Below are 27,504 nucleotides of genomic sequence, written 5' to 3' on the forward strand. Positions count from 1 at the left end.
AAACATTAAACAGTTAAAAATTTAACAACAGGTGATGTAGAAAACAAAAAAGCCTGTAAAGATATAAAAGGCTGAAAGTTAAAAAATAAAAAATATAAAAGATTCATAAAATTAGAAATTGTACTTAATATAAATATTGAACAACCTCTGGGTCTTTAAATTTAATTAAAAAATGTCAACTGTAGAAGCAGACTTGATGTGAGCTGGGTCATTTAGAGCTTTAAAACAAAAATAGAATTTTAAAATCCATTCTGTATCGTTGAAATTTCCCCAAAAGCATGGGCACTACACATCACCTTAATAAAAACATTCCTACGGTCAAACACAATGGCGGCAACATCACGCTGTGGGGATGTTTTTTGTGACCGCGACTAGTCAGTATAGAAGGAAAATTGATGCAGATAAAGAGCTATTCTGAGTGAAAACCTTCTCCAGCATGCTTAGGACCTCAGGTTGGGTGAAGGTTTACTGAGGAAAAAAGAAGGGAAAAAAAAACTCACAGAAGTGGCTTTAGAACAACTCTGTAAATTCCTGGAGTGGCCCAGCTAGAGACCGGACCTGAATCCAATAGAGCATCCTTGGAGAGACCTCAAAATTGTGGTCTGTGAACTGACCTTGCCGGTTCAACCGTATAATCTTTTAATATAAGCCTAAAAGATTCTGCCAAAAAGAATAAAAGAAACCTCCAAAAGGTACGAAGGTGCTGTGACCAAGTACTAAGTGATGGATCTAAATACTTAATTTGCAACTCGTAATTTGAATATTTTAGTCTATATTTTATATAGAAATATATTTTAAATATAAAATATATTTTATATTCTATATATTATATATTTATATTTTAGTCTGTATTTTTTTAACACCTCTACTTTACTTGGGGGATTGTCTGTAAAATTTATGAGTTTATGAATTTATGCATAGTATATGTTTAGACATATGAGATTTCTGAAGTCAACACCATTTCATCTGTGCCGGGAGGGTTGATGATCAATCAATGAGGATTGATTTGGGCGTTCATTTTTCAGCCTGTCTGCATATTCTATAACATGAATCTCTGTGTAAGTAGCGTGACTGGTGTATAATGCGAGCAAGTAAAGGTACTAAAACTCGAGAACTCACGTCCCCATCACATTCATTTATTCAACTCTATTTCCAAATTTAAAACTCGGTTAAGACTCATTAACCTGGCCTACTCACCTTAAAACTGCATTTTGCCATGTTTTAATAATATTTGTGCTATTTTTGCTTTTATCTTATAACTTTCTTTTTTAAATGGAAAGATGAACTTAATTGTCTTATAAGACAGCATTAAATGAATTTACTATTACAATGTAGTATATAACTGAAGTAAAAAGTACTTACACGGTAAATCAGGGGGCATATGTGACTTCCCTGTGTTCACTGCTGTAAAAGTGTTAAAGGTATAAAAGTACAATTTCAGAAATGAAATCTTTAATTTAAGCATTTTATAAGCCTTTAATTAAAATGTACCTCATGTACTTACCAATGACTCTCTCCACTATCTGAAACTGCTTATTCAGATCATTGGTTAACTCTTGCTGGCAGTTGTAATATTCCAAATCCTCAGGTGAGGCTTTTTTTAACCTGTTAGATGTCAAATTCTGGTAGTTAATTTAAACTTAAAAAACACCTAAAGAACACTCAAAAATAAATTAAAAAATTACTATTTACCCCAACATAAGTACATAAATACTAATAAGTATTTAATATTAATAACAATAATATTATATAATATTATATAATATAACAATTACATACAGTATCAGTCAAATGTTGGGGCACACCATTAACACCGTTTTTTTTCTTGTTTTCAACATTGTATATTAATACTTTAGATATTATAAAATTATGACAAAAGATACGTTTTGTAGATTATGTAGTCAAAAAAATATTTAAAATAAACTAGAATGTGTTTCATATTTTCAATTCTTCTTGTAGCCACCCTTTGCTTTGATGACAGCGATGATGCACACTCTGACAGCCTCTGGTTACGCCAGGTCATCTGATCCAGCAATCCATTACTCTCATTCTCTCTCTCTTACATTATATAATCTAGAGGTGTGTACAAGTACAAACCAGTTGGAATGGCATGTCACTGCAAAATGCTGTGGTAGCCACATTGGTGTGCACTCAATTTTGACTAAGTCACCAACTGTGTTACCAGCAAAGCCCTCTTACACCATCACAACTCCTCCTCCGTGCTTTGCAGTGTGCCTCCTCCATGTTGACCGTGTGGAACCACACATTCAGGAAGCTTCTGTTTACCCGCTTTACTTCTAACAAAGACATGGAAGTAACAAAAAATCTCAAAGTTGGACTCAAAACCAAAGTACAGTTTTCCACTGATCTAATGTTCATTCCTTTTGTTTCTTTAACATTCTTCTGGTTGTTTTTCCGAAGTAATGATTTATTTGTCGCAATTCAACCATGAAGGCCTGACTAAGTCTCCTCTGAACAAATATGTTTGCTTCTTGAGTTCCGAGAAGTATTTATGTGGGCTCTAATCTAAGGTATTGTAAATCTGAGGTTTCTAAGGCTGGTCATTCTAATAAACTTTTCATCTGCAGCAGAGATGGCTATTGGTCTTCCTTTCCAGGGATGGTCTTCAGGACACCCAGATTCATCATAGCTTTTTTATTGGTTTGGCAACTGCACAATGTACTTGAGATTTTTCGGAAAGCCTGACCTTTATTTCTTAAAATAATTATGGCCTGTTTTTACTTAAGTGTTTGTTATAATTTAAAATTATATAGCTATTTTAGCAATGATCTGCACCCACCCTTCCTCTGCACATGGTAAGTCATCACGACAATGATAATCCCGTGGATGTAAAGAAAGAATGCCAAAGATGTGCTAAGCTGTTATCAAAGCAAAGCAAAAATGTAGCTACTTTGGACAAACATTTAAAACATAAAACACTGTTTTCATGTCTTTAGTAATACTAAAACTTTACGAAAAAAAAAAAAGTAACAGACAGAAGGTGTGTATAAAGATTTAACTAGTAGTGTATATATTAAAAAAATTACAATAGTACAGTTTTGCCTAGGGAGGCATTTTATAAACAAACTAATTTCTTAATTTCTCAGGTTCATACACAGCCAATGCATGAACAAATCTTCTCACCAAGCACTGAGCTCCTCATTTTTTTTCCTAAAGTTTTCCAGTTTTTTCACCCCTTTTGCCTTTTGCTGAGTGAGCGAGTCCACACTTTCCCAAGTGTTGTGGACATAAGACAAGCCCTTCCATTTGATAAGGAACTGTGTCTCGAGTTCGTCCATCTCAGGCTCAAAATCTACTCTGGGTTCTCCGTTGGCCTCTTCAGCATATGGTGTGGTCGCTGTTCCAGTAGCTGTGTAGAGAAACTCACAGATGTAATACACAGTGATTGGACAATTTTTGCACTATCAGCTAAATATTCTCAACTGCTACGACCAGATAAGCCTAATTTTTCCAGACCACCATTTTCTACATAGGGTTTCAAAGGCATCAAACGGTTTCAACCACATGAAAGCAGCAATTTAAGTACTAAAATACATCCCCTCTTTTGTTATTCCCTAAATAGTCTTTAAAATGTAAATTAGAGTTCAGCGCAATCAACATTTATTGCATGATACAGCAAACAAAAACTATTAAATACCAAAAGCCATTCTAAATAAAAAGTTTTAAGTTTTGCTTTAAACACAGGAAGGTCAATGATACAACATAAAAAAAGCCTGCATTGACAAGAGTCAGTGTGTGTCTAAAAGTTTAAACTGTTGTCCAAAGTCACTCCCAAATTTCTGACTGCTTGGCTAAAATGAGGGAGCAGGGAAATCAAAACCAGCAGCAACAAAACTAGGAAGATTTGTTGCGCCAAACAGAATACATTGTTTAACTTTCATTCACACAGACAATTCTGTGACAAACAAAGTAAGATGTCATGCAAACATCTGTAGATAGATTTAAGGGCATCAGAAAAATTTGGCACAACTGGCAAATAGATTTGTAAATCATCTGCATACAGATGAAATGAAACATTGTGCTTTGAAATAATTGGCCCTAATGTCAGCATTTCCAAAAAAAAAAAACAGATAAGCCTAAAATGCATCCCTGTGGAACACAAGAGGTTAAAGGGACTGAGGAGGAAGAGAGATCATAAAAAAAGAGTCCTATTCGTTAACCTTGAAGGCCACCTTGTTGTGCCAAACATGTCAGGAGAATCAAGTGTTTAACAGTATCAAAAGTGGCAGTGAGGTCCAACATGACAAGCAGCACATTATTAGTATTTTTTTTAATCATCAAAGGATAGGAGAATATTATTCTGTAGCTTCAGGAAAGCAAATTTAGAACAGAGTTACAGCACTGAATTTGCTCTCCTGAAGCTACAGAATAATATGTCTATCCTTTGATTATTAAAAAAAAAAAAAAAAAAAAAACTGTGCTGCTTGTGATGTTGCAGTACTGTCTAGTCAAACACTGGTCTAGAGTTAATCTTTTTTTCTATAACCTTAGATACTCTAGACCAGTGTCTGACTAGATGGTACTGCAGGATCGAGATAAGATTTCTTAAGAAAAGGCCTGATAAAAGTGTGCTTAAGGATATCTTGGACAAACCCAGAACTGAGGCAGCTGTTAATGAACAAACAGTGACATGGGCCCACTGTGTTAAAAAACTATTTTAGCATCCTGTTTGGAATAATGTTCACAGGACAGTTAGTTGGGAATAACCACAGGACCATCTCAGAGAGGAGAGAGTGGGTCACTGGCTTAATAAACATATTAAACACAGACGATGGCTTAGAAGAAGAGCATATACCAAGACTGTTAGAGGAAGTGTTAATGTTCTGCCTAACAGAGGACACCTTATCAACAGAAAAGGACAGAATTGTTGACATTTTTGCAGATTCATTAAAAAAGAAGAACTGAAATATCACATGGGCCTAAGTATTCAGACTCTTTGCTGTGACACTAATAACTGTGTTTGATTATACTGATTGGACTATTAGGAAAGCCACACACCTGCCTATATAAGACCTTACAGCTCACAATGCATGTCAGAGCAAATGAGAATCATGAGGTCAAAAGAACTGCCTGAAGAACTCAGAGACAGAATTGTGGCAAGGCCCAGATCTGGCCAAGTTAACAAAAAAATTCTGCTGCACTTAAGGTTCCTAAGAGCACAGTGGCCTCCATAATCCTTAAATAGAAGACGTTTGGGACGACCAGAATCCTTGATAAGAGCTGGCCTTCCGGCCAAACTGAGCTATCAGGGGAGAAGAGCCTTGGTGAGAGAGGTAAAGAAGAACCCAAAGATCACTGTGGCTGAGCTCCAGAGATGCAGTTGGGAGATGGGAGAAAGTTGTAGAAAGTCAACCATCACTGCAGCCCTGCACCAGTTGGGGCTTTATAGCAGAGAGCCCAACTGGAGCCTCTCCTCAGTGGAAGACACCTTACAAAAAACACCAAAAAAAACTCCAAGATGATGAGAAATAATTCTCTGGTCTGATGACCAAGATAGAAATTTTTGGCCTTAATTCTAAGCGGTATGCTTGGAGTAAACCAAGCACTGTTCATCACCTGTTCAATACAGTCCCAACAGTAACATGGTGGTGGCAGCATCATACTGTGGGGATGTTTTTAGCTGCAGGGACAGGACTACTGGTTGCAATCAAGGGAAAGATGAACGCGGCCTTGTACAGGGATATCCTGTAGAAGAGTGCTCAGGACCTCAGACTGGGCCAAAGGTTTACCTTCTAGCAAGATAATGACCATGAGCACACAGCTAAACTAACGAAGGAGTGGCTTCACAACAACTCTGTGACTGTTCTTGAATGGTCCAGCCAGAGCCCTGACTTAAACCCAATTGGGCATCTCTGGAAAGACCTAAAAATGGTTGTCCACCAACGTTTACCATCCAACCTGACAAAACTGGAAAGGATCTGCAGGATTGTTAAAAAATGTCAACAATTCTGTGTTTTTCTGTTAATATGGGGTGCTGTGTGTACGTTAATGAGGAAAAAAAATTATAAACTTAAAAGATTTTAGCAAATAGCTGCAATATAAAAGAGTAAAAAATTAAAGGTGGTCTGAATACTTTCCATACCCACTGTACATTTAGCTTTCTTAACCACATTTTGATAGTCAAAAAGACAATGACAATATACCAAGTGATGCATGCAACATGGGGTTCTTCTACTAATTCCTTGCTTAAAAGCAGGTGCTGTGGCATAAAATGTGCCAGTTATAATGCTACATGCACTTCATGTGACCCAGTATATTAAAGCCTAAAAAGTAGAAGCTCAATCTTCCTGAGCAAAATTGTAAAAATGGCTTGTTTCTGGCCAATATGATTATAAAGATATAATTCTCAATTAAAGATACCACAATTCTCAAATAACGGATACAATTCAGACAAGAGAAACAGACTCTCTCACCTCCTTTCTTGCCAATCCTGGTATCCAAGACTTTCTCAATAGTCTTACTGTCATCATCCTGCACATCCTCTGTCCCCTCAGCCATTTCTATCAGGTCATCAGAGTCAGTTTCAAAATCATGCTGGTCCTCCTTATAACTGCAGTCAGGAGACACATGACACATAAACAAAAGTTCCACAAACAGCATACCTCGTGGTCATCTATCATAATGACATGCATCAATCTTATTTAAGCAAATTAAAGAAAAAATGTAAGCAAATAATGAACATAGGCAAGAAAATTGTCCAAAATTCTGTCTACTATTATCTACGTTATTATTTTGTTTGAACGTGGACATGAATACACAGATCAACCATTAACATTATAACCATTATAACATTATTAACATTATAGGTGCCCTCAGGGCAGAGCTCCACAGGGCCTCTTGAGATGTGCTGTTGTGTCATCCCCAGACCGTGGGAGCATGTTCCTTGGGTTTTGTAGGCTGGCCTTTGGTCCCAAAAGGCATGGGTAAGCTTAGGTTACCATGATCCTGTCACTGATCGCTGGCGAATAGTTGATCAATGTTGTTCAGTTCACCTGGTCGTGGTCTTAGTATTATGGTTGATCGGTGTACGTTTTCAGTGATTATTTTAAAAAAAAAAGTTGTTAAAATGCATTAAAAACCCCTTCGCAAAAATAAATACTTGTATAACATACAGACCTCTCCTTTAAAAACGCACGCTACGCGCGGCAAGCTATGAAAATGCCCTTCATTACCTGTAGGGGCAGTCGTGTTTTAGTCTAAAGTTTTGTGTGTCTACTGAAGCCGAAAAATGTTGTCTCTTAGGCGCACATTGACAGCAAGCGACAGAGCTCATAAACGTGTCAAGCTTTAACTGATATGTATTTATTCTTCATTTTCATTCAGAATTATTATTATTAGTAGTAGTAGTTCTCCGAATTTATTATTATTATTATTGTTGTAACACACCCACGCGTGTGCAAAAGGAATACAAAGATGTATGATATGTTAGCCTATAACAGTATTGTTTTATTGTTTTTATGCGCTTTAAACAGATACGGGCAGTGGTGGCTCAGTGGTAGGTCATTCGCCAGTCTTGTGAAAGGCCCGAGTTCAATTCCCAGTCAGTGCTCAAAATGCAGATATTATGCGCTAAAATGCCACGATATAGCCATTACATTATCAAGTTGTGCTTCAGTACAAAATGCATGTTTGCAATTGGGAATTTTTTTTTTCTTAAGCTATGAAACACATTAGCACTCACCTCACAGTTGCTATAATTTAATGATAATCATAAGCAAAAAGTGTAAAACAACGGATTCACATTTATTACATTTTCACCCAGAGCGGGATTCGAACAACAGTCTGGATGATTCTATACTATTATTTAAGCAACGCCACACCACGTGGAAAGCGGCAAAAATGCTTCAATTTCATTGGCTGTCACTGAGTGTCAGCTATTCACGACTGCCCCCCCGCGGAACGCAGAATCCCCGGGCTTTGACTGCGCTTTCTCCATTCGTTATTACAGGGGCGGACTGGGAGCAAAAAGTGTCCCTGGACTTCCTGGCCCACAGCAGCCCACACCATAATACATTGGCTCATTAATGTAGAGATACATTTTTAACACCAGTTACTAGTATAAAAATATAACACAATCCAGAAATAAATGCTATTTAAACATATTATTTGAAGTATTACTGAACATATATTGGGTCATATTAGTAAAACAAAAAAACAAAGAAAAGAAGATCAAGACAAACAACATATAAATCTATAAAAACAATATATTAAAAGGAATGGCAAAACTGAACAGGTAAGCTGAAATAAAATCAGTAGCAGCATTAGCTCACCCTAGTAAACTAGTTACTTATTTTAATTATTATGGTAGTCAATATTAATACGAAATAATGCAGAGAAACATTATTTTGAATTAATATTGTACTACCATAATAATTACTAGCACGAGTTAATGCTGCTACTAATTTTATTCAGTTTGATTGCCATTCTTTTTACTTGGCTCTGGTAGATCAGGGGAGACGTGTTGGTCATCATCAGCAGGCACTGGGTTTATCATCACTGATGAGTGGTATGTCTTACAATGCATCAAGATGATATCCCCGAAATGCAAAATGTTGCATGTTGCTTCATGATAACTCACAAAAAAAGGCCAATCTGTGTTCTCCTCATAAAGTGGTAAGGTGAAATTTCACCCATACAAGGGTGACAAATATGCAAAGAAAAAAAATCAGAAAGGGGCAAATACTTTTTTTATGGCACTGCACATGTAGTCAGATTGTTCCACTGGGATTAAACTGTGCCAGGTGGAGTTATAGCACTTTCAAAATCATACTAACTACAATGATATATGAATAACTTTGAATGATATGAATAGCTTTTTAACACCCTTGTGACTCAATAAAAGACAATGCAAAAAATATTTTCTAACAGCATGTAAATGATACATTTTGGCAGTATTGTCTTGCATCTTTTAAAATACATAAATAAATAAAAAAATCACAATACTGACAAAATGTCTCATTTGGGTACCTCGGACTAAACTCCGCGCCTTGCTTTTATAATGTGGAGCAAGCCCGAGATCATATTAACGTTAATTATCGCCAGCCGAAACGAATAAGCGGCTCCCTAACTTTGCCGCCTATTCAGGGAGCCTAGGGAGTGAGCGAGTAGAGATAGTAGATTTGGGCGCACACCCATCACAGGCGCACGCCGTGACAGATCATCATAAGTTTCTTTAATAGTAAATAATGACTCCCGTTGCGCTGTACCACCGCTGGCAAAACTTTATGAAATAGAAGTTAAACATTAAACAAATTTACAAAACTTTATGCGTGCGGTTAAGCGCTGATTCTACATACAGTAGGAAAGTAAAGAGGAGCAGTGGCGGACTGGCCATCTGGAGCACCGGGAGTTTTCCCGTTGGGCCGCTGGCCAATGTGGGCCAGCCCAGTCAGTACGCAAATATATGTATATATATATAAAAAAAAAATGACTGAAACCATAATACCATGCATCTCTTTTCTACGCATACGGATGCGCAAGTGCGCAGATGGCTTCCGCACCTGCCGAAGAAAAAGAGAAAAAACAACAGAAGACACAACAGCAGAGAAACCGCAGCCACAACCAACACCTGCACGACTCGCGGCAAACCACAAATCCCAAAACCTGTTGAGCCGCGCACATAATAAAATATTTTGAAATAAATATTTTGTTTTGAAGCAACAGCAAAGACAGTGTGTGTGTGAGCACCTGTTTGTACACCAGTGTAAACGTTTGTGTGCACACCTGTGTGTGTGAGCGCGCTTGTGTTCATAGGGCTCCTCCATGTAAATGTTTAATAGTGTGTGTGGGGAACCACAGTCCTGTCCCGCGAGGCATGGAGCAGATACGGTGGAGACACGGGTCCCAGACATCCAGAGGCCCCCCAGAGCACAGGAGTCTCAGGAGAACCACCGCAGGGACAGCCCCCCCCACCCCGAAAGGGGCAGCGGAGAGCCCAGAGGGGGGTCATCTAGCATCCCCAGTGCAGACGCCCCAGGGGGCCGTGGTGACAGGACCGCAGGCTCCGCCGGCGGTCGTCCACTCCGAGGCAGTCCGGTCCCTGGGTCCAGAGATCCCAGGGCCCCCTCCATCCACCAGCCAGTGCCCAGCCAAGCCAGGAGAGCCAGATCCCGCCCAGCGACCGCCGCGAGTGAGCCAGCGCTCACCCGAGCGCCCCGCCCCGGAGCGAGAAACCAACAACCCACCAGCGGCTGGGGGCACCCCACAGCTGGGTGTGGTGGCAGAGCAGGGGGGGCCTGGGATGTTGAGAGAGGTGGAGTCTAGGACCTGACCTGACACCTAAACGTAGACAGCCAGGCACGCACATACACAAACATACATTCCCACCCTCATACACACAAACAAATATTCACACACTCACACATGTAAACACACAAAAATAGACAGTATACACACTCACACTCCCCATATACCCACTTCCCTCCGCCGTGGGGACAGAAAGACCCCCCCGGTCCCCGCAGCAGCGGAAAGGACCACCAGCCCAGACCCCGACCGAATGGCCAGCTCCTCCTCTCAGCCCCCGGCCCTGGACCGCGGATAGAGAACGGGGGTGTGGAAAAAAAGGAAGACCCCCGCTTCGCTCCTCCCGCTCTAATGTAGTGTTGGTGTGTGTTGTTCTAAAGTGCTTTAAAACAAGGGAGGGGCAAGACACTAACCACCCTCCGGCAGCTCGTGTCAGCTCTGCCCCTCCCAAGAACCCTAAATGTCTATGTGCCACTTAAAATTGGGAAGTGGGCACTGGCACCAGAGGTAAGGCTGATTAAACAGCCCGCCCTCTGGACGCCATTTAGTGTGCCCACCCCCAAGGCCCTATATGTATGTGTAACATGACAGTAAGTAATGAGAGTGTCTAAGATGTGATATAAAATTGAGATGCAGGTGGTCACAAGGAGACAGGGAAGGAAAACCTCCCCTGCATCCGAGCAACACCCCTGCACCCCAAAGCCCTACCTGTATGGTGTTGTGATGGAGCGGGAAGAGGGAAGCATCGGGGATGGGGAGGAAATAATCAGAGGGGGCAAGTACCCCCCCTTTGGGACCAGCTCCCCTACTGACCCCATAGGCACCCCCGTTGCCCAAAAATCCGCCCAGGGCCGGGGGCCCAGGCCCATCCAAACCAGGGCCCATGGCAGCGGCCCCACCGGCCACCGCAGAGCCCGGGGCAGCCCACCAGGCCCCACAACAGAGGGGAAGAAGAACGGAAAAAAAATAAATAAATAAATAAATACTCCCACCCCCACATTCAGTCGACTACATAGAACAATAGACACCCAAGTTAGGCCCGTCCTCCTCCTGTAATGGACCCCCCCTGCAAAGAGGACACTTGCAGATGGTAGAAACACACCCACCAGCTAAAGAGGCCCCCCAGCTCCACGGATGCGTCGAAGGTCCCCGCCCAGGGCCGGGCACCAGGGCAAGCACCAACCCACATCCCGGCAGCACACCAGCCAGGACCCAAGCCCCCCAGGCCCAGCCGAAAACCCAGCCCAGAGGTAGAGGCCCCAACCCAGGACCCCAAACAAATAAAACAAATTAATAAGTCCTAGCAGACCTACATGAAAGGTGAGAAGTGAGTAACTGAGCGCGCTGTCGCGTTGTATATACTGTACAACACGCGTTTATCAACCTTTTGATAAAAACGCTGCCTTTTGTAAAGTAAAAGTACTTTACAAAAGACAAACAGCTTTATTTCAGTCATGAATTCACAATCACATCGCATTCCAGCTATTATTTCCAGCCGTGGTTAAATAATGGATGAAATAATTATTTAATGCTGGACACAAACAGCAAATATGATGATTATTATAAAAAGCCCGTATAACTTCGTGTTCATAAATAATATTTACTTACTACGATAATATATATATTGTTCATTCATGTCTTCTGATGATGTCGACACATTTTTACATTTTACAGTAAATAAGATGTTGGCATATTCACGAATCAGGACATTCGCATAGTTAAGACTATCAGATAGCCTACTATCAGGAAATTAATTTAATTTCAACACCATTTAAACTGAGGCATTGCCATGTTTTTTACTGTTTTGTCCCTGTTAAGACATTACAAAAACTATATAAGCAACTTTTAAAGCACAAATTTGGGCATCTCATTTCATCATTGTGAAAATAAAATGAAGCACATATACACACATTCATTATGAAAGATCTGTTGTAAAACAAAATAAAATTCATGTTTACTTCAGTATTGGAAGAGTAGTAGGAGTATTGTTATAGGCTAAATAATTATATACAATTCTTCGTTGTACAGTACTTGGTCCGGCTTTTAGATAAAGTCCTTCCATGCGCCATCTGGCGGATATTCAGTGAAGCACAACACATTTATTTAAATTCCCGAATGTTGCTTAAGGCAAGTCGCGCCACGCCGCACGCTAAATTGCGGCGTCTCGCGTGAAAACACGCGCAGTCTTAATGGCCACATGTGTACATGTTAAAAGGGTCATACGGGCCTGTATGCACTTTTTCAAGCTGTTTGGACTGAAATGTGTGTTATGAGAGTGTGTACACAACCACTCCACAATGATAAAGAGCTGAAACCCAGTGATTTTCTTTTCATTTATTAAAATAACATGCCCCTTCTGAAATCAGGCCAATCTCAAATGCCTGGCAATGTGACGCCACACCATAAGAGGCCGCTCCTACTATAGTTGATTGACACCGGTGTTTTAGCAAAGACCCGGCCCGAGTGAGAAGAAGCTGTCGGCCATTGTTTTTCGCCGCTGGAGCAAAATGCCGCCTAAGCGAGTGGGACATCTAAGCCGCTAAGGATGCAGGGGCTGAATTATGTTTCTGAAGCTAACGGTCCCGCCGAGCTACCTAAATGTGTTCATGTTTGCACTAATAATTTTTCACCAGACTGCTTTATAAACGCGGGTCAATATAAAGCAGGTTTCGCTAAGAAGCAGCTCCTAAAAAATGGATCTGTACTAACGCTTCGTGTTCCTGCTTCATCTTCACCAGGCTCGGTGAGTGTAATTCCTTTTTCTATGAATCTTTGCAGATTGCCTTTCCTAATAATCACAATAAATGCAGAGTGTAAGGTAACTTACACTCTCATAGGACACGGTTATGTAGTCTTCTCTATGTACATCCATCTCTATTTAATTCCTAATCGCCCGTTTATAATAAACAATGCATTAAGGTGATTGTCTAGTTGCAAACTGTGTACGTAGTCGGAAAACTATATTATGTTTACCTTTGTAACGTTGTGGGCAATGCTTTGTGGGTAATGCAGTCCAAAGCATTGCCCGCACTGGACTACACTCCCGTGGCTATACCCCACGTGTGTTGTGAAGACACGCCCCACAGAACTGGGGGGCGGGCTCAGCAAAGATCATAAGCATTTAAAGGAGCATGTACTAAAACATGTTGCTGAGAACAGAGCTAGTTTTTACCAGGTAAACAAACTTTTCATTAGGACCCTAAAGAATCATTAACATTTAAAAATGGGGCTGAATGACCCCTTTAAGAGGCTGAACCATGACTACAGTGTATAAGGGAACAAAACCAATGACCTTTTACCTAATTTTAGTTGCTGCTCTTCGCCGAGTCTGTCTCTTAGGAGTATCTTCATCATCATCATCATCATCGTCGTCATCGTCATCCTCCTCTTCCTCATCTGATGTTTCCTGCTTTCTCTGTTTTTGTCCCTTTAGAGACTGATACTGCTTCGTTGTGGATGATTTGGCCTGTGGTCTGAAACAAATGAATGAAACAGAGACACACAACATTTTTTGGCCATTTCTTACTTTCCTGTGCCTGGTAGCACTGTGCAGCAATTCAGGAAAACTTAAAACCCAGGACTATCAGTCTATTTATCATTTGTACACATAATTCAATTCAATTCAATTTTATTTGTATAGGGCGTTTAACAGCTGTTACTGTTGTAAAGCTGCTTTACACAATTAAAATTATGGAGGTTTGTATAAAATGTGAATGTGTATGAATCAAAATTATCAATTTATGAGTAATAATGAGTACATTTCTATGCGCGGTTTTACTTCACCATACTTTTTATTTTACTTAAGTTAAAGTTCAGAAACTGGCGGCATAGTGAGAAAAAAAAAATCAACTGTGGTAGACAGAAAACGAAAACAAAATTAATAGTTCCACAGGGTTCAGTTTTGGGCCCACTGCTTTTTTTTCCTTTGCATGCTTTCTTTGGGCAACATAATCCATAAGCATGTTATTAGTTTTCATTGTTATGCTGACGATACACAGTTACATGTCTCTGCAAAACCAGATGAGAGAGGTATAAAGAGACTGGATGCTAATTAAATTCCTTTGGCTTAATCCTGATAAGACAGAAGTTCTAGTAATAGGCTTGCATGCAGCTAGAAGCAAGATGTTAGATCACACTATAACTTTAGATGGCCTTTCTGTTCTATCTAGTGCAACAGTAAAAGACCTTGGTGTGATTATAGATTCCAGCCTTTTATTTGAAGCTCATGTAGAAAATATCACCAGGATAGCAATATTTCACATCAGAAATATTGTGAAGTTATGTTATATATCGTCCCTAAACGATGCAGAAAAACTTGTTCATGCTTTTATCACCTCTAGGTTGGACTATTGTAATGCCTTACTGTCCGGTTGTTCAACTAAGTGCATAACCAAGCTTCAGTTAATCCAGAATGCAGCAGCAAGAGTCCTCACTAGAACCAGAAGATACAAGCAGATCACCCCTATTTTATCTTCACTTCATTGGCTCCCTGTGAAATTTTGCATTGATTTTAAAATACTACTTTTGATATATAAAGCATTAAATGGTCTCGGGTCGCAGTATCTGAGTGAACTGATAGTGTCTTACAATCCGCCACACCTACTTCGATTAAAGGATGCAGGCTGCTTGTCAGTACCGCATATTATGAAAACTACAGCAGGGAGCAGAGCTTTTTCTTACAAAGCCCCAAAGTTATGGAATAGCCTTCCAAAAAGTGTTCTTGACTTAGACACAGTCTCAGTTTAAGTCTAGGCTAAAAAAACATTTATTTAATCAAGCAGTTTTGTAAATAGATTTGCCTTAGGTAAAGGAGCAGATCTGGGGGACTTATGGATGTAGAGAATTATGGTAAACTGGTACAGTGGTGTGAAAAACTATTTGCCCCCTTCCTGATTTCTTATTCTTTTGCATGTTTGTCACACTAAAATGTTTCTGCTCATCAAAAAACGGTTAACTATTAGTCAAAGATAACATAATTGAACACAAAATGCAGTTTTTAAATTAAGGTTTACGTTATTAAGGGAGAAAAAAAACTCCTAATCTACATGACCCTGTGTGAAAAAGTGATTGCCCCCCTTGTTAAAAAATAACTTAACTGTGGTTTATCACACCTGAGTTCAATTTCTGTAGTCACCCCCAGGCCTGATTACTGCCACACCTGTTTCAATCAAGAAATCACTTAAATAGGAGCTACCTGACACAGAGAAGTCGACCAAAAGCACCTCAAAAACTAGACATCATGCCAAGATCCAAAGAAATTCAGGAACAAATGAGAACAAAAGTAATTGAGATCTATCAGTCTGGTAAAGGTTATAAAGCCATTTCTAAAGCTTTGGGACTCCAGCGAACCACAGTGAGAGCTATTATCCACAAATGGCAAAAACATGAAACAGTGGTGAACCTTCCCAGGAGTGGCCGGCCGACCAAAATTACCCCAAGAGCGCAGAGACAACTCATCCGAGAGGCCACAAAAGACCCCAGGACAACATCTAAAGAACTGCAGGCCTCACTTGCCTCAATTAAGGTCAGTGTTCACGACTCCACCATAAGAAAGAGACTGGGCAAAAACGGCTTTTTTTAAAAAAAATTTGTTTTTTTATAGATATCTTGTTCTTATTTGTAAAGTTTATTTTACTATTACATTGTACAGTACATTTGCACTAGTTAATCTTATTTTCTAGCGTATTTCTCTTATTACAGTATATTTTACTTTGTACAGCATATTTACTAGTTAATTTTATTTTTAAAGTATTTCTTTCATTCCTATTATTTCTTATGTATAAGCTTTTACTATTCTTTCCTTTAAGGTCACTAGCAGTCGTATAGGCATATCGTACTGTGTATGACTGTGTATGTGACAAATAAAATTTGAATTTGAATTAAAAACCATCATTTAAAAACTGCATTTTGTGTTTACTTGTGTTATCTTTGACTAATAGTTAAATGTGTTTGATGATCAGAAACATTTTGTGTGACAAACATGCAAAAGAATAAGAAATCAGGAAGGGGCAAATAGTTTTTCACACCACTGTATGTTTAGATGCTGTCTTCCCCACTCTTATTGATCACTAATATTAAAAAGCGCTATACAAATAAAATTTCACTGAATAGAGGCATCTGTCTCCAGTGCTACAAAAGAAGAGGATAAACACCTCTAACCTCATATACAAAGCATGTTTCGCTTATACAAAGTGCAAATGAACAATTCCATACTGCTGTCTCTTCTCTTTCTGCCACTTCAGCATCATGTCACAATAAGTTTAGCTGGCTTATTACATGTTGCAATGTTAGCATACATAATTATTATAATTATATTTAATATAATTATAAATAATATACTGTGCGTATATTATAATGACACAGTATTATTTTAATTTCTAAAAAAAATAATCAGACAGTATGATTAAAACAGTTACTCAGTACATGAATAGCCGTTTCATCGAATGTTTTTTTACCGCTTACTTGAGTGAGATTTTGGATGACTTCTTTTTACTTCTACTTGGATAAATATTATTTTAAAGTATAGCTATTCTCACTTGAGTACATTTTTTGGCTACTCTACCCACTTCTGCATAACAGTATGGGTACAAAGGATTTTTTTGTCCAGCGAAAAAGAAACATGTAATACATTAAGTGAACAGCAAAATTAAGCTAATTAATCCAGTACCATATGTACCTATTGTATATTTTATACATGATCCACACAAACACTTTTTAAAAAATTGTTTTTAATTTTTTTAAATTGCACTTTCTCTAAAACAATTATTTGCACATTAAATAGATTTTAAATTGCATTACATTATTCTTTGTCTAGAAGGTGGGTGAAAGATAGAAACTTAGGTTCCTTTATACCAGACAGTGGGGCAAAACAGTAAGCCACCAATTAAAAAATGAGAGAGGCCTGTACTTTTAATCATAGGTATACCTCAACTATGAGAGAGAGAGAAAAAAAATATTGTAGGATTTTTAAAGAATTTATTTGCAAATTATGGTGGAAAATAAGTATTTGGTCACCTACAAACAAGCAAGATTTTTGGCTCTCACAGAACTGTTACTTTTTCTTTAAAATGCTCCTCTGTCCTCCACTCATTACCTGTATAGATGGCTTCTGTTGTCAGTATATAAGAGACACCTGTCCACAACCTCAAACAGTCCAAACTCCACTATGGATAAGACCAAAGGGCTGTCAAAGGACACCGGAAACAAAATTGTAGACCTGCACCAGTCTTGAAAGACTAAATCTGCAATAGGTAAGCAGCTTCGTGTGAAGAAATCAACTGTGGGGGCAATTATTAGTGTAGACGCAAAGTCCGGAATTAACTTAGAGCGATATGAAAATGGATTCTTACTCGTCACAGAAGCCAGTTGAAAGTTTGTTAAACAAATGCAAGTTTAATCACACAAAATGTCAAACTCACAGTTGGTTCCTGTATCCTATATCACATCACACAAATAAAAACCCTAAACTTGTGTTTCCTCAAACGTTTAAACAAGTTTTCCACAAAAAAACAAGACGATAAGAAAATTGTTCCTCCCTTGTTTCCTGCCCGTACCACCTCACTCTCACATGACAAGTGCATAGAAGATAAACACGGAACAGAAATTGTTTCTGGTATACAATTTACAAATATTTACAAATTGGGGGATGGGGGACACCTTTTGCAAGCAATGTTGTCTCAATCTTGTCATTATTTAAACTTTATATGGGCTTTCACAACTCCCTTTCTGCTCCAATAAAATACGTTCCATTGTCAAACCTACCTGTTTGAACTTGGCCCCTTCTAGAAACAAATCTCCGTATCATGAACGCAAAAGTCAGTATCCAAAGAGCTAGGAAACTCAATGTGAACAGCTCTTATTGTCAGGCAAGTAAAGATTACCCCATACCACTTAACCAATGTCCTTCCTCTTTTTATTTAAAATGGGCCAAAATAATCAATGCCTACATTTGTGAATAGGGGATCATCTGGCAAAAGTCTGTCACAGGGATGGTCAGCCATGACTTGTTTGCCTGTAACGCTGCATTGGCATTTGCAAATGGTGCATTGAGACAGAATTGTTCTGATGGCCGTTTGTGCTTTTTTGAATCCAGTATTTCTCTCGCAACTTTAACAACATGTGATCATGACTACAGTGGCCAACATCTACATAAATTGATCTTAAGATCAGATTTGAAACATGGTTTGGATTCCTCAGGCATAGCTGATCTGCTTAACCTGCCACCTACTATTAGGATCGTGTCTCGTAAAACTGGTGACAACCTGTAGAGAGCGCTACTGCATTTAATAGGTTTACCTTGCGGAAGGGCCTTGATTTCTCCTGGAAACTATTTGGCTGTAGCGAATAATCTCTTGCTCAGCAGTCTCAATCTCACTTATGACAATATCAATGTAACAACCAACAGTGAAGCTTTGAAGGTTCTCATTTCCTCTTCAAGTTCAGAATTTACTGATATACTGTGCTCTGGAGCATGGCACAGCTCTTTCCTTTTTTCCATTAGTGTCTTCAAAATAGTAGTAGTGTGAAAAGAACTGAAAAGTATAATCATAATTATCTGCAGACATTACATTGACTGAGACTTTCGTAACCTTAATATCATTGCCAGATATTTTAAGCGTGTGAAAAAAGGATGGACCTGTGAGCCATGATTTTGCTTTAAGAAAAGCATCTACAGTAAGTCCTCTTGAGGCAATGTCAGCTGGGTTGGACGAAGAATTGTGACACTTTAGAGAGCTCTGTAATAGAAGTTACTCTGTTGGCCAAAAATGTACGGAACTGTGTGCTTACATTGTTTAGATACTTCAAGACTGAAGTACTGTTTGTACAAAATACAGACTCCTGAAGACCCAGGTCCAATTTAGATTTCAGCATATTGTCCATTCTAGCAGCTATTGTAGCTGCAGTGAGTTCAAGACGTGGTTCAGTAACTGATTTTACTGGAGCCACCCTTGTGCCTTACACAAAATAAAGGCACAATGTCCGTTACCTCTGTGATTCTTCATAAGTAAGTATGATACTGTGCCATAACCCAGCTATCTGGCATCTGCAAAATGCTGCAATAGTGCTTAAGTAACTTCACCAAAGTTAATTGGCTTTATGCATCTCATTTATTTAAGTTCTAAATACTAGCCAACCACAGGTTCCACTGATGTCTGGGAGTTTCTGGAATACCTCATCCCATTCGTGTTTTGTTCTGAAAAGCTCTTGCAGTGTTTCTTTTGCACAGCTCTGTAGAGAGTAGATTGCACAACTTGGGGAGGATGTGGCACCAAATAAGTGAACAGTGAACCTGATGGAACATCCCTTCTACATCTGCTGCAAGTGTTATTGGCTTACGTCTGAATCTCATCAGCACACCAATAAGAGATTTAAATGAAGTCGGGTCCTTAATAATAGCTGAGAGTTGAGTGATTTTCCTTGGTTAGTGTTAAAATTATTTTACATACAATGGAACCTTGGATTACGAGCATAATTCGTTCCGGAAGCGGGCTCATATTCCAAAACACTTTTAAACCAAATTTAATTTTCCCATAAGAAATAATGGAAACTCGAATTATTCATTCTACAGCCTAAAAAAATAAATGCATAAAATAATTAATACAAAATATGAAGTAAAAATAAAAGAAATTAACCTGCACTTCACCTTCAAAGACAGATAAGTGTTTCCGTTTGTGCGCGCAGGCGCTGTGTGTGTGTGTGTGTGTGTGTGCACGCACATTACACCCACACCATGTTACCCATCGTCTCCCCTGCTGGGTCTTAGTGCTTGCAGAATTTCTGTGTAAGGCAGAAAGGGTGCGTATGTGTATGTATTCACCCAGCAGGGGAGACGATTACCTACAATTCTGCAGCGCAAGAGAGAAAAAACGTTGGTTGTGATCACACGCTCGGTGTTAAAACAAGAAGCGCATGCGTGATACATGATACTTAGTACTTGTAAACTAAGACAATGCTCGTTTTTCAAGTCAAAATATATTAATCTTTGCTCGTCTTGCGGAACACTCGTAAACTGTGTTACTCGTAAAGTTCAATTTCTACTCTCTTGCTCTCTATGACATAGATCTGATATGAAAGTGTTAAATCTTTCCTGCTGCCATCTTCCCGTTTCCTCTTGCATCTGTTTTTAGAGTTGTGAATGCTCCCATGCTCACCTTCCCATACTCTTCATATGTCTCCCCCCCCTCTCTATCTTTCTCTCCCTATCTCCCTCTTTCTCCTTTCCCCTCTCCCCCTAACTTGAGCCAACATCTTGTGATTCGTCTCTGGACAGACACCTCTCTATCCTTCTCTCCTTTGATTCAGGATCTCACCAGGACATTTACAATGGTTTATGTTCTTTGTAGTAACATATGTCGATGGCACAGGCGTTTGGTCAAGCAAAAAAAAAACATCTTTTGCTGTTAATAAACAGAGACCTTTTTGACAGACAACGTGTGTGAGAGACTCTCTATTGGTGCCAGAGAAGCTTACCTAAGCACAGCGGACAGACTGAGCAACTCGCTTCTTAACTACGAAACTTTAAAAACTTTACAGTAAGTAGCTGCGCAATCAAACACCACTCAAAGTTTGTGTTTTTGTGGGTGGTACACCCTGTGATGTGGGATGTACCAGATTCTACTAGGGTTTCCTTCCTTTTCACTTGCAGGAACCTTTTCTGCATGACCTTTTATTAACATGTCCTTAATAAAACTACAATAGTCCTTGTGGAAATCCAAATTTCTTTTGAATTTTTTTCTTTTTAGACATTGTGCACGTAAGAAAGCAACACCATAGTTGTTGGGAAACGTTACATCCTTCTTCTTTATTGGAAGGTCAATGCAGTAATATCCATTAACAAGCTCTATGGTCTGTGATACTGACTCCATAAACTGCCTGTCCTCTATAGACATTTCCAATTTTTCACTTTGCTTACACTCAGGAAAATCATAACTCATTTGCTGTTGAATTAGGTTCTCCAGACTTACAATTAAAATCCTGTTTGCCATCACCTGGGGCCACCATGTGTTTCTGTCAGTTTGGATGTTTTCTCTCTCTAATGGCCCATTTACAATCCAGCCCAGGATGGTCTTCAGCGTAAGATCCATCTCCTCTACTGTTGATGATTTTCCATGGTTATAAAAATCTTGGGTACATGTGTTCCTATTAGCAAGCCAATACCTTCATCAATCGGCGGAAGATACACCTCTTTAAGGTACCTCCATTTTTTTAAATCCTTCTGCTGCGGAATGTTTTCTTTTTTAACTGGAATCTGACTTTGCAAGAACACCTGAGGGAGATTTACAAAATTGTTCTCATTCAGTCCGCTTATTTCCTGCTCGGTGAAAACTTGTACTAACAGACCTTTCCTGTCCCATAGTATGCAGGAGAATGTTTGTTTATCTACCACAGTTAGCCTTAGTTCCTTCATTAGCTGTTCTGTGCAAAATGTTGCAGAACTTCCCGGATCCAAGAAGGCATAGGTTATAACCTAATGATTGCCCTGTTTTGGACTTAACTCTAACTGGTACGATGGCCAATGAGCACACTGAATGACCAGCCCCAGTACAGCCACAAGTTTTGCTGGTTAGAGTACATGACTCGGTGATGGCCATGGAGCTTTCTCCATCTTTGGCTCCTGAAAGTACTGGCTTCCTTTCTGGCATATGAAAGATGGTTGGATGCTTTAATGAGCATTTCTGACAAGTGAGTCTTTGCATACAACCTTTACTCATGTGACCTGGTAACAAGCAACCATAGCACAACCCTTTGAATTTCAGAAAGTCAAGTTTAATTGTTTACCAAAAACAGAAATAATACTGAATATATATACAAATACACACACATTTATATATGGAAAAACTAAAGAAAACTATACTTTATTACATGCAAATTAAAACACAAAGCAAACTGTTATAATACAAATTATAGACAGACCAAATTGGCTCCTACAATTAGAAAATGGAAGACATACAAGATCATTGATAATCTTCTACGATCTGGGGCTCCATGCAAGATCTCACCCCGTGGGGTCAACAAGATCGCAAGAACTGGGGGGAAAGATCCCAGAACCACATGGGGGGACCTATTGTATGACATGCAGAGAGCTGGGACCAAAATAACATAAGATACCAGCAATAACACACTGCACTGCCACGGACTTAAATCCTGCAGTGTCCGACGTGTCCCCCTGCTTAGGCCAGTACGATTTTTCAGTGCCTTCCGTTATTCTTAACAAAATCTTTCTTCTCCAAATTAAAAAATTAGATTTCAAACTTTATTTGGAACAAAAAAACACCAAGAGTTAAAAGAAGTATACTGCAGAGACCTCGTGCAAAAGGAGGGATGGCACTTCCAAATTTTATGTATTATTACTGGGCAGCCAATATAAGAGCACTGATGTTCTGGTTAAATAAGGATATTAATCCCCCTGTTTGGACAATTCTGGAGGGGGCCTCAGCTAGGCCCACTTCTCTAATAGCATTATTGTGTTCTAAAATACCATTTATTCAACCAATCTCTAGTTTGACCTCTAAGCCAGTTGTTATACATTCAGTTAAAATCTGGAATCAATTCAGACTATCGTTTTCCCTTAAAGAGTTACCACAGGCTGCCCCAATTGCTAAAAATGACATGTTTGAAATACTCAATATGTATGATTCAATACCCTTAGACTTACTCAGAAATAAATGGGAGACATATTTAGATGAACCAATTTCAGAGGAAATCTGGCACAAAATAATACAGGGAATTTTCTCATCAACTATTTGCCTTAGACATGCTGTAATACAATTTAAGATTGTGCATTGTCTACATTGGTCAAAAGTCAGACTTTCTAAGATTAAGGCTGATATGGACACCACATGTGACAGATGCAGGCAGGCTCCTGCAACTCTGCAGCATATGTTCTGGACTTGTCCAAGACTCTACATGTTCTGGACCAATATTTTTGAGACTTTTTCTGGAGTATTTGGAGAGATAGTAGAGCCAACTCCATTTGTTGCATTGTTTAATGTGCCTCCAGAAAATACCAGTTTTAACCAAAGTAAAGTTAAAATATTGGCCTTCTGTTCCCTTTTGGATAGGAGATTAATCTTGACTAAATGGAAAGACCCTGATCCAGCAACATTTAGCCACTGGATAAGGCAGGAGATGTACTGTCTTAAACTGGAGAAAAGTAGTTATACAGTTAGAGGGTCTACTGGCACATTTTATAGTATTTGGCAGCCTTTCTTAACTTTTTCTGAGAGCATGAACGCAGATAACATAGTACCGTAAAGGAAGTTTGTGTGAAGATTACTTATTATTTAATTTAAATCTTTTATGGACATCCGATCGTTATGGCATCCTTGTGTTTGTCTGGTGTTGGGGGGGGTGGGGGGGTTTGATTTTGTGTTCTCTTTTGTTGTGTTTTTTCTGTAAAGTTTAAAAATAAATAAAAAAAACTTTGATCAAAAAAGACAACACCTACTTTATGAAGTTGCACAATTTACAGTTACTGCAATTCAACTTTTTGTGGTTAATAAGCATAACTACAGAAAATATGACAAAACTTAAACCACAGTAAAACCTTGGATTGCAAGTAACGCGGTTTGTGAGTGTTCTGCAAGATGAGCAAAGATTTTTAATAAATTGTGTCTCGGAAAACGAACAAGTCTTGGTTTAGGAGTACAGAGTACCACTTATCACGCATGTGCTTCTTGTTTTGACGCCGAGCGTCACGTGATCACAACTGAATCAATGTTTTTTCTCTCTTTTATGCTGTGGATATGTGGGTAATCGTCTCCCCTGCTGGGTCTTAGTGCTCGTCTTTTACTGGTATAATCAACATCCATGCACGCATGTACTGTTTACTAGAACACTGTGAGCGTGTGTGCGTGTACAATATATTTTATTTTGTGTCAGTATGCATGTGTGTACAGCGCATTTGTAAAGCAAAGGCCAGTCTCTGCTCAAGGCTTAGCCTGCACTGTAAAAAATGATTTTGGTGGGTGGTAAATACTACCCTTGCAAATAGTCTACCATTTACCTATTATTTTCGTCATCAAGTTTAATTATATAATATTGAGTAAAATTCACCCACACTACCTAATTATTTATAGTAATAACTGCAACCTAAAAAAACATTGTAATATATACCCCAAAACATTGGATCTGTTGTAAGCATGAGCTATTTGAGGCACATGTTCATTTGTCAAGCTTCTGGGCTGAAGGTAAAATATGTTTGTAACATGCTGTCTATTTATCATATCATGAAAGCAAAGGGTAACATTTATTCTTATCTCTCATAAGGTTTGTGGTCATTGTTGTATGTTTGATGAGGAGTTCACATTTGTAGCTTTCTTTAGGCAAACATTTGTCATAACAAGCTAGCTTAGCTAATGGTAATGTACAGGAGAAAAATTATTTTTCCCCGCATTAGTTAGGTATAAGTGGTACGGAAAAAAACAAGATTTCAAACGTTTTACCGGGAATATAATATTGACTCGTATTTTATGCCTGTAAAGTAATAAAGCACAATCTGTTTTAAGTTACCGAAACATTAACTAGTAAGATAGTCAACTCTTAGCTAGCTAGTGACTGCCTTAGCCAAAGTCTAACAGATAAAGTTAACAAAAAGATAGAAATAACTTTAATTACAGAAAGCTAACATTTAAATATAAGTATTTGTGTTTTTTGCTGGTAAAACAAGAAGTTTGGAGTTAAGCTTTAGCTACAGCATTTAAAATATGCACTTGTCTGATATTAAAGATGTGTTTAAGAATGTTTGTCACTCAAACAAATGTTATTTTTGTGTTGGAAAAATTATAGACATATTAACTTAATTGTAGTTAAATGTTTACTTTAGCAAGCTTGCATAAATTAAAACTACAATTGTCCAGTATATGATGCTAACAGTGCTGTTGTTGATATTGAGTTTAACATAGTGTTGAAATCTAGAACACTTGTTTTCTAAATTATGTCTTCAATCCATTTCTTCATTAAAATGAAAAAGTTTAATACAAACTACTTAAAATTAGGACAGTCACACAACATTTTCCTTTTGTAACATGGATATAACTGACTTTAAGATGTGCTTTTATGAGCTATGATTAGGTCAATGCCGTATATGTGTTAATAATAAAGAATCGTTATAATCCTATGTTAAATGAAATATTACAATTTGAAATGTTTATACAAGTGTGCATGTGTCTGTCCGTAGGATTTGGACTTTCCTGTCTTTACGAATTGGACTCATTTGTCTGCATGAGGTGCATTTGTCTGCCTTTGACTGTTTAGGTAAACTTAGCTAAACTCCACACTGAATGGAATAGAGTGTTTCCTTGCTTTATGTTGGGGACAGTTACACAAGTCTAAGTACGGTTATTCAGTGTTATTCTCTTGTTCTGCTATTTTTTATAAAAAATAGTTTTGTACCTTGTTTCTCTGTTATTTGATTATTTAATAATATATATATAGATATATAATCATGATACTGTGTCGGGTGAACTTTTTTCAAATGAAGTTAAACTTTGGCTTGTTAGTCATAAACTACCTATAGAATCTACCCAAAAAATGTGAGGTAACAATTTGCATTAAGTTTGTTTGGGTACATTTCACCCCATATTTTTCATAAAAAGTACCAAAATAAATTAGCTATAACATGCCAATTTAAAATAGGTAAAGCCTACTCATTGCATAAACATAATGTTACTTAATTTTAATAGGTAATTCATTATGTGATGCAATGAGTAGACTTTACCTAATTTCAATTGGCATGTACCCAAACAAACTTAATGCAAATTGTTACCTCACATTTTTTGGGTAGATTCTATAGGTAGTTTTTTACAGTGTGCTTTTTGCCTGCTGTGTGTGTCTATGCGCGCACACGTCATTGGACACCGTGCCCCCTAACCCTAAAAACACAAACACACACACAGACCCCACCTCCTTTAGCCTTCATAATCACACACCCACTTTCTCTCTGCTCTACACAAAAACACTGCTCTGTAGCATTTCTTTTTAAAGGTACAGTGCAGGTTATTTTGTTTTATTTTTACCTTTACTACAGTGATTCCCTTAGTGTGTCGCTCAATCGAGTGATAGAGAGATTTTTTGTTTATTTTTCCAATAAAAAAAGGTTTCCATTGAGTGTATGCGTGTGAAAAGAGTGAAAAAGGGTAGTTGCATACTGTTTGGACTGTGGAACAAATAATTTGAGTTTTTTTTTAGTTTTGAGGGAAAATTTAATTTGTTTTACGAGTGTTTTGAAATACGAGCCCGCTTCCGGAACAAATTATACTCATAATCCAAGGTTCCACTGTATCTGAAACAAATATTTATTTATACTAGGATTTAAAACAAAATACACTGCACCAATTATTTACATAACTGTATTTGAACAGACATGCAAGAAATCAACAGTCACTCATAGGTTTCAGATAAAAAATTAATAAACTAAGAATTTCTATAAAAAATTGTGTGATGTGTTTGTGTGTCTGTGCGCACGAACTTGGTTGAGTGAAAGTCTCTATCGGTAAACTAGTGTACACAGGAGCCCCTTTCCCCACCCCTCCCTCCTTTTTTTTCCCCTGGTCTCAATTACTATAGTCACGATTCTTTTTAAAGGTAAAGTGCAGATTAATTTCTTTTTTTATTTTTACTTTATATTTTGTATTAATTATTCTTATATGAATATTTTTGTGTTGTGGAACAAACAGTTTCCATCATTTTTTATGGGGGAAATTTGCTTTGATATACAATTGTTTTGATTTACAAGCATGCTCCTAGAACGAATTATGCTTGCAATCCAAAGTTCCACTGTATTTGCTATAGATGGCACTGTTACTGTTTTTTCACAACTTAGTGAACCTTTATTCTTGACCGTAATTAGGGGCTTTTAATTGTAAAATAAAACCTCAACTGAGAAAACAACTCAGTATTTTTACACAAATTATTCAAAAATCAATTTGGTTATACACAGCATTAGAAATAAACCAAGGAAGATGTATTAACTGAAATATGTTATACTATATATATGCATGCTTTCAATTTAGAATGATCAACACACAGACGTGTATCATACTGGAAAATTCTGCACTAAACAGAACTTTTATTAATTAATTAATTTAAATAGTCCCTGACAGTCATATAAACATTTAGCGTTGATAATGAGCGGTATTTTTTTTTCATATTCATCTGAGAAAACCTACTACAGAGTCTCTAAGGAAGTCACTAAGTCTCTACTTATAAGAAATTATTTTATAACGTTTTGAGAAAATTCAT

At 38.2% G+C, this 27,504-nt stretch overlaps 1 protein-coding gene across 1 annotated transcript in view; it reads right to left on the reverse strand.

The window, feature by feature from the left end:
- Positions 1 to 27,504, reverse strand: part of chd2 (chromodomain helicase DNA binding protein 2) — a 186,769-nt gene that overhangs the window by 89,537 nt on the left and 69,728 nt on the right. Inside the window, exons 6-10 of the mRNA XM_053499720.1 lie at positions 13,563 to 13,736; positions 6,435 to 6,571; positions 3,145 to 3,370; positions 1,505 to 1,605; positions 1,363 to 1,404 (exon numbers count right to left, since the gene is read on the reverse strand). Of these exons, the coding sequence (XP_053355695.1) occupies positions 1,363 to 1,404; positions 1,505 to 1,605; positions 3,145 to 3,370; positions 6,435 to 6,571; positions 13,563 to 13,736 (680 nt within the window). The remainder of the gene's footprint in view (positions 1 to 1,362; positions 1,405 to 1,504; positions 1,606 to 3,144; positions 3,371 to 6,434; positions 6,572 to 13,562; positions 13,737 to 27,504) is intronic.

This window comes from Clarias gariepinus, chromosome 7 (assembly GCF_024256425.1).
Source record: "Clarias gariepinus isolate MV-2021 ecotype Netherlands chromosome 7, CGAR_prim_01v2, whole genome shotgun sequence".
Taxonomy (NCBI): Eukaryota; Metazoa; Chordata; class Actinopteri; order Siluriformes; family Clariidae; genus Clarias; species Clarias gariepinus.